This window comes from Myotis yumanensis, unplaced genomic scaffold (genome assembly GCF_028538775.1).
Source record: "Myotis yumanensis isolate MYYU_CA2020_CCGP unplaced genomic scaffold, mMyoYum1.0.hap1 SCAF_3, whole genome shotgun sequence".
Classification (NCBI taxonomy): domain Eukaryota; kingdom Metazoa; phylum Chordata; class Mammalia; order Chiroptera; family Vespertilionidae; genus Myotis; species Myotis yumanensis.
In genome coordinates, this window is record NW_027223754.1 from 165,506,795 (window position 1) to 165,514,594 (window position 7,800).

Consider the following 7,800-nt stretch of genomic DNA (forward strand, 5'->3'; position numbering starts at 1 on the left):
TGGAGGGAGGATGAAGAGGATAAAGGCGGTAAAATTGTGGTGATGAGAGGAGACTAGACTTTAGGTGGTGAGCACACAATGGGATGTGCAGATGATGTATTATAAAGCTGTAGACCTGAAACTTATATAATGTTATTAACCAATGTTAATAACCTCAACAAAAAAATTTAAACAAAAAAAATGAAGTGCGAGTGTGAATATATGTGTGCCTGTGTGTGGAGGGTGGCTGATGGTGGTGGAGATCCTGGCAATATTTACAATGGACACTGTGGTTGGTTCCTAACATCATTTCCATACCAGACAATTAGCCCAACCAATTGGAGCCTTTTCCCTGGCAACTTTATTGCTCTAGGAGTGGACACACCAACAACCTTAGCCAGACAGACTAAGGGAAAGGACTCATAAGTCATACCTGGGAGGTCTGAGTTACAAGGTTATAAGGCTTTTTCTCTTTCCTCCACTGGCTATGAAGAGAGAAGCCTCACTCAGCAGCTTCTAGCAGCCACTTGGGACCCGAGGAGAACCATCTCGAGGACAGAGCTCCCTCTAAAGCTGAGCAGAACCTTGCATAGAGACTGGGCCCTTAATGACATCATTGAGCTGCCAAATCAACCAATCTCAGTCTGCCTGCCTCTGGCTCTTGTTACATGAGATATTTCTTTGAACTGCGCTCAGCATGGCCAGGTTCAGTGAACCTGAGGAGGGATGGTGAAGGATTAAAGAAGACAGACAAGAGAATACAGCTGGGGCTAGGTGGAAATTTTGTGCCTGGATGAGGACACAGAGAGACCCAGCCTTCAAGCCAAAGCTTTATTTTATAGTAAGAGCACACAAAGTAAAACAAGGGAAGTGATCAACATGTTTACCATGTTCTTGTGAGTTTCACCTTATTTTGGCAGCACCTGCTGCACCTCCCACAAACCACTAGCTATCCAGGAAGGAACTAGGGAGGACTATAAGGTCAAGCTTAATTATGCTAGGAGGGCTCTGCCCTCCAAGCTGGGACTTGTTTGTGGCCCTGCCACAGGTCAGTCTGAGGCTTGACCCCATAGCCGCTCCCTACATTCTTTACTTCCTTTTTTCTTTTTTAAAAAATGGGGTTATGTGCTACTTGTAGAAGAAAGCATCACAGCAGAAAGATACTGATAGATTCAGTATCTTAAACTATCCCATCACACCTGAACTCCAGACCTGTGGATCCAACTGCCTGCCAGCCATTCCTCTTGATTGTTCTCACACTCAAAAAGCCCAAAACTGACTTTGTTGTCTTGGGCCCCCTCTCCCATTACTCTAATCTTTCCTGTTTCTGTGAAAGGTTCACCATCTGCCTGTTTGTTCGAGCCAAAACCTTAGGCCACCTTTGCCATTTCCTTTTCCCTCACCTGTCAATCTCTCCCTGGGTACTGCAGATTCTACTCCTTGAATATTTCTCAAATCCATCCACTTCTTTGCCCAACAACATCTTTTGCATGTTGCACTGCAACAGCCTATGAACTGGTCCTCCATCTCCTTTCAATTGTTTTTGCACACTACAGCTAGACATTTTTTCTAAAATGCAGATCTAAATACTTTATCCTCCTGGTTAAATCCTTTTCTTCCCTTTACTTTAGGATAGTGGTCGGCAAACTTCGGCTTGCGAGCCACATGCGGCTCTTTGGCCCCTTGAGTGTGGCTCTTCCACAAAATACCGACCTCTGTGCATGGGCCACGAAGTTTCAATCGCACTGTACGTGCGCACCCGCACGTGGTATTTTGTGGAAGAGCCACACTCAAGGGGCCAAAGAGCCGCATGTGGCTCGTGAGCCATGGTTTGCCGACCACGGCTTTAGGATACATTCTGAATGCCTTAATGGGCATATAAGATCCTCCACGACTGGTTCTCATTTCTCCAACCTCAACACCATTCTTCCCTTTCTATCCTGCACTCCAGCATTATAGGAATGTTTTAAATTTCCAAACTTGCTCCCTTACCCCTTGGCTGACATTTACCTAGAAAATCCTCCTCCTCTCCCTGCTTCCCCTGAATAACTCCTGTTTGTTCCTCAGTGCTCAGTGTGATGGCACCTCCTTTAAGAAGAAGCCTTACTTCGAGGCTGTGTTAGGTGCTCTTCTTCATGTTCCTACAACCCATCTCCTTCCCCCAGTCATAGCACTCACCACCAGGTTGGAATTGTCTTTTTAGTTGTCTATCTATCCCCCCCCCCCCCAGACTGTGAACTTCTTGAGAGGGAACTCTAGCTTATTTCCTTCACCTAGCACTGTGACTGAGTGAAGGTCATTGAAAATCCAGAAAAAGATTTTAAATATTTTTAAAATTTATTGATTGATTTTGAGAGAGAGAGAGAGAAACACCAATTTGTTTTGTTTTTATTAACTCTTACCTGAGGATATTTCTCCATTGATTTTTAGAGAGTGGAAGGGACGGGGAGAGAGAGAAACATCGATGTGAGAGAAACACATTGATTGGTTGCCTCCCACATGTGCCCCAACCAGGGCTGGGGATCAAGTCTGCAACCAAGGTACACACCCTTGACCTGAATAGAACCCTGGGACTCTTCAGTCTGTGGGCCGATGCTCTATCCACCTAGAGAAACCGGCTAGGGTGAGAAACATTGATTTGTTTTTGCACTTATTTATGCATTCATTGGTTGATTCTAATCAATTGAGCTACCCAGCTAGGGCAGTCCAGAAGTAGATTTTGACTTGAAGGCAAGGGTAAGGTGGAATGGAGTTGGAGGACAGAGTGGAAACAGATATTTCTTTTCTTTTTTTAACAAAAACATTTTTATTGATTTCAGAGAGGAAGGGAGAGGGAGTGAGATAGAAACATCAATGATGAGAGAGAATCATTGATCGGCTGCCTCCTGCATGCCCCCTACTGGGGATCAAGCCTACAATTCAAGCATGTGCCCTTGACCGGAATCGAACCTGGGTCCCTTCAGTCGACAGGCCAATGCTCTATCCACTGAGCCAAACCAACTAGGGGTGACATTTTCTTTTCTTGCATTTTTTTTTAATTTCTTGATTTGGGGGGGGGGGGGAGAGAGGGGGGAGAGAGAGAGAAACATTGATTTGTTGTTTCACTTATATATGCGTTCATTGGTTGATTCTAGTATGTGCCCTGACTGGAGATCAAACCACATTGAGCCCACAACCTTGGCATATTGGGATGATGCTAACTAACTGAGCTACCTGGCCAGGGCAAAAGTGGACATTTTCAAGTAGAGGGAGGGGTAGTGGTGGCAGAATTTGATTTGCTGGCTAAGTGTTGATTAGGTTTAAATGGATGGCAGGGACAGGCTAGGGGAGAAACTACTGAGGCAGATAGTGTAACCCAGGCCAGAGGTGATGGTGGCCTGGACTAGGGTGGTGGCAGGGGGGATGATGGGGAGAACCAGACAGGCTTGAATGAATTAAGAAAAAAATTAGCCCTGACCGGTTTGGCTCAGTGGATAGAGCGTCAGCCTGCAGACTAAAAGGTCCCAGGTTCGATTCCCGCCAAGGGCATGTACCTTGCTTGCGGGCACATCCCCAGTGGGGGGTGTGCAGGAGGCAGCTGAATCGATGTTTCTTTCTCATCGATGTTTCTAACTCTCTATCCCTCTCCCTTCCTCTTTATAAAAAATCAATAAAAAAATATTTTTTTTAAAAAAGAAAAAAATTAACAGAATTGCCTGGGGTGGGGAGGTGAAGAAAAGAAAAGTGTGTGAGATGAATTGAATTCTAATTTGGGCAATAGAGGTTCTAGTGGTGCCTTCTTCTAAGGTGGGGAATCCAGAAGGAAGAACATGATTACAGATGGTAGAGGAGAAGAGCTCAGTTTGGGACATGTTGAATGTGTGGGCCTATGGGACACCCAGAGGCAACTGGGCATTCAGGGCTGCAGAGGGGGAACACAAGTTGAGAAGGACAGAGAGGTAGGAGAAAAGCCAGAAAGGTAGATAGAGAAGTCATTGAAGCCTCCTAGGGGGATGCACAGATAGTGGGATGCAGAAAAGAAATGACTAGAGACAAGGAGAAAATACTGCTGAGCCTCCTCCTCACAGGTACCACCACTTCCACAGACACAAATGCACTACAGAGGTTTCTTTGACAGCAGTTTTATTTGATTCGTAGTTAAACTCAGACCCTGGCCCACCCCACGGATCATGGGATCATGGCAGAAGTAGACTTGGGAATCATCGGCCTCTTACCGAGATCAGAAAAGGGGAATATATGGGTCATATCTATATTCAGGGCGGGGAGAGGTTCAGCTGCAGCTGGCTGGGTAGGGTTTGGCTAGAGGCCAGGGAAGGGGTGACTGGTACCATCCCCTAGATGCATGCAGATGGAGAGGAGACTAACTCAGGACTGGTGTTCGGGTATGGGCTTTGAGTAGGCCTAGGGCAGGTCAGGGAGTTCTGGACCAAGGGGTTCAGTAGCTGTGAGTAGAGGACTTGTCCAGCTCACTGCGCTGCTCCTTATGGGACTCTGTCACCACCTGCTGGGGGCAAGGCACGTGAAGGGCACAAACATTCAGGACCACCCTCCTCCCAGCTCCTTTGGGACCTGGTATCTCCCTTCTGGCATAAAAAGCGGAGGCTCCGATCTATCCATCTACCATCTCTGTCTCCCTCCCACCCCAAGAACCACTCACCCACAATATTCTAAGATCAGCGGCAGCCAAGCTGGGGCTCAGAAATAATATTGAAAATGATGGGGTCCTGGGCCCAAGTGTCCCATCTCACCTCCCCATTCCGGGTCTCAATGGTCTTAATCAGAACCATCTTCCGGCTGTGGCTGTCCTGCGGAGGCTCCACCTCGGGCACTGGAAAAAGCAGGTGAGGGGTGAGAGAGGAGGCCTGGCGATGACCTCCTTTTAAGCGCTCATACCGACGACGGTGAGGGGAGCGGCGGGGCAAGATTTAGAAGGGCGAGAGTAGACCAGGATTCAATAGAGAGAAATAATCCCTGAGCAGAGCCTTAGCAAGAGTCCGGGCAGGGCAGGAGAGGACAAGGGGACAGACAGGTTGGGGGCCAGGTGTGGGAGACTCACCAGTCGTCCTTATATTTAAGGATGCAAAGGAATGGACGGGCACGGAGATCCTGGGGGCGAAGCAAGTGGTTAGCTCCTCTGCCCGGATGGGAACACATCCCTTCCAGGACCACACCCTGCCCCGCCCCCCGGCAGCCCCGCCCCCACCGGCTCTCCTCGCCCTCCAGCAGCTTCCGGTAGGTGGCGATCTCGATGTCTAAGGCCATCTTGACGTTGAGGAGCTCCTGGTACTCGCGCAGGTGCCGCGCCATCTCCTCCTTTAGCTGCCTCAGCTCCTCCTCGAGGCGCGCATTGCCCGCCTGGTACCCGCCGGCCTCCAGCGCGAACTGCTCCTCCAGCTCCCGCAGCTGTCTGAGCAGCGCCTCGTTCTGGGGTGGGGGGGGGGAGCGGGTCAGAGAGGGGACAGCCTTCACCGTACCCCGCCCCTCCCCGCCCCCAGCCGGCGGGCAGCCTGGTACTCACCGTGCCTCGCAGTCCGTCCACCTCGCACGTCAGGCTCTGGATCTGGCGTCGCGACTCATTCATCTCCTGCTTGGCCTGGCGCAGGGCCTCATGGTTTCGGTTGGCGGCGTCCGACAGGTCCGCGTACTGCAGGGTGGAGGGCACCCCAGGTGTGGGCAGACGGGATGCGCCGTCGCCCAGGCGCCCTGCCCTCTGGGGTCCTCCCCAGCCCCCTGGGCTCTCCCACCTTGGACTTGTACCACTCCTCTGCCTCCTGCATGTTCTTGGCCGCGATGCTCTCGTACTGCGCGCGGATGTCCCTTAGCGCTGCTGTGAGCTCGGGCTTCACGGTCGCCTCCACTTCGACCTGCTGCACCTGCTGGTTCTCCATGTTCACCTGCATGTCTCGCAACTCCTGCCGCCCAGGACACCAGGACGTCGAGTTCGCCGCCCAGATCCCACGCGGGCCGCGTAGATCGCGCACAGAAAAGAGCACACACACTTGAGTGACCAAAAGGGGGCGCCAAGGAGTGCAGCGCGCACGGGACTGCGCAGCCTGAGCCTGGCCCACACTGAGCCCGCGGCTAGGTTGTCGGGTGCAGCTCCGCTGTTCGCCACCAGGTGGCGCATGGGCGGGAGACAAACCACCTGTAGGCGAGGTGGAGGGGCTGTGTCTATCTACAGACTCTCACTTCGCTTCCCCTGGGCTATTCCTCCGCTGGATCCGCCCGTCTCCTCCAGAGCTTGCCTCCTAGCTCCAAAGAGACCCAACCTCCCAACCTCCGAAGCCTCCCTGATATCCGGTTCACCCACCTCCTCATGCAGCTTCTTGAGGAACTCAATCTCATCCATCAGAGATTCAATCTTGCGCTCTAGCTCCAGGCGGGCCAGGGTTGCATCGTCCACGTCCTTCATGGGGTAGCAGTAGGGGTTCAAGAGCAGGGAGGGGCTGCTCAGCACGAGGAAGAGCCTCTGAAGGCTTCTGAGGGCCTCCCCGCACCCACAGATGCTACCCTGGACACACAGGCCCGGGGTAGAGGTAGGGGGACGGACACCCACGCGGGGCCGGGCTCACCTTGCGGAAGAGCACGAGGTTGTGTTCGGCGTCCTCCCGCTTATGTGTTTCGTCCTCCAGCCTGGTGGGGAGAGTGGGCAGAGGCTGAGCTGCAGGGTCACCATCCTCTCGCCCACCCCCCACCCCAGGATCTGGGGTACTACCCAGGACTCCCAGGAGGGGTCTTCAGGCTACCTGATGGGCGCGCCCCATTTTCTGTCTAGTGGGCTGGGAGCTGAGCGGAGGCCGCTTTATACACGAAGAGACATGGCCACTTTGCCTCCCCAGAGACTCAGCAAAGTGGTAGAGAGCGGGCAAGGATGCTGCCAGCACACGCCCTCCCGGGTTGCGCCTGGAAGCAACTCCCTGGAGTGGCTGGGGGCGAGGGAAGGGAAGGGTGGAGCCGCCTCCTCCAGGTCGCCGCCCGGCCCTGCCCCCTGACCTCTGCTTGAGCGCCGCCAGGTCCTCCGCCAGCCCGTCGCGCTCCACTTGCACCCGGTCGCGCTCGCGGCCCAGCAGCTCCAGCTCCCGGCGCAGCTCGAGCAGCTCCTGCTGGCACAGCTGGTCGGCGCGCGCCGGCTCCTGGCCCCGGGCCTGGCTCAGCTCCCCGCGCAGGGCCGCGTTCTGCTGCTCCAGGAAGCGCACCTTCTCAATGAAGTTGGCGAAGCGGTCGTTGAGCTCCTGCAGCTCCTGCTTCTCGTTGCTGCGCGTGGCCAGAAACTCCTGGTTGAGGGCCTCGGTCAAGGAGAAGTCGAGGCGCTCCGAGGGCAGGCGCAGGAAGGCGCCCGCGCCGGCGCGGGGCCCGCGGAAGCTGCCCAGACGCACCGACGAGCTGGAGGACGCCGAGCCCAGCAGGCGGCTGCCCGAGAAACGGGAGCTGGACGAGTAGGAGAAGGCCCCGGGGGACAGCGAAGGCGGCGGGCCGAAGGTGCGGCGATAGGAGGTGGAGCTGATGCTGCTGGCCCGGAGGCCCGACGGGTGGCTCATGGTGACCGAGGACGGGCAGTCGCCGCTGGCAGAGCTGGTCCCCGAGCCGCAGACCGCGGCGGGAGGCTTTATAATCCTGCAGGCTCGGCGGGGGCACGGGCAGCTCCTCCCACTGGCCTGACTGTGCGGCTAAGTGGGGAGGGGGACGCCCCACCCCTGCAGCAGCAGGAGCGCCGCACCCTCCCTCCCCGGTTGCTGGCGCCCTGCCTACTCGGTTCCCCCTGTTGCTGGTAGGGAAGCCAGCAGGGATGGCGACTACAGGCCTCAGGCAGGAGGGGTTGGA

At 54.3% G+C, this 7,800-nt stretch overlaps 1 protein-coding gene across 2 annotated transcripts; it reads right to left on the bottom strand.

Moving 5' to 3' along the window:
- Positions 1 to 4,084: 4,084 nt before the first annotated feature.
- On the bottom strand, positions 4,085 to 7,552 carry PRPH (peripherin). 2 transcript variants are annotated; one of them, XM_070407782.1, is made up of 9 exons: positions 6,973 to 7,552; positions 6,552 to 6,612; positions 6,290 to 6,385; positions 5,724 to 5,891; positions 5,498 to 5,623; positions 5,183 to 5,403; positions 5,036 to 5,085; positions 4,728 to 4,807; positions 4,085 to 4,480 (listed from the first exon to the last, which is right to left on the bottom strand). In XM_070407782.1, the coding sequence occupies exons 1-9, from the start codon at positions 7,515 to 7,517 to the stop codon at positions 4,415 to 4,417; spliced, it is 1,413 nt and encodes a 470-aa protein (XP_070263883.1). In that variant the 5' UTR covers positions 7,518 to 7,552; the 3' UTR covers positions 4,085 to 4,414. The 2 variants fall into 2 exon arrangements, with proteins under 2 accessions (XP_070263883.1, XP_070263882.1); XM_070407781.1 differs by having other exon boundaries at positions 4,085 to 4,483.
- Between the last annotated feature and the right edge of the window lie 248 nt (positions 7,553 to 7,800).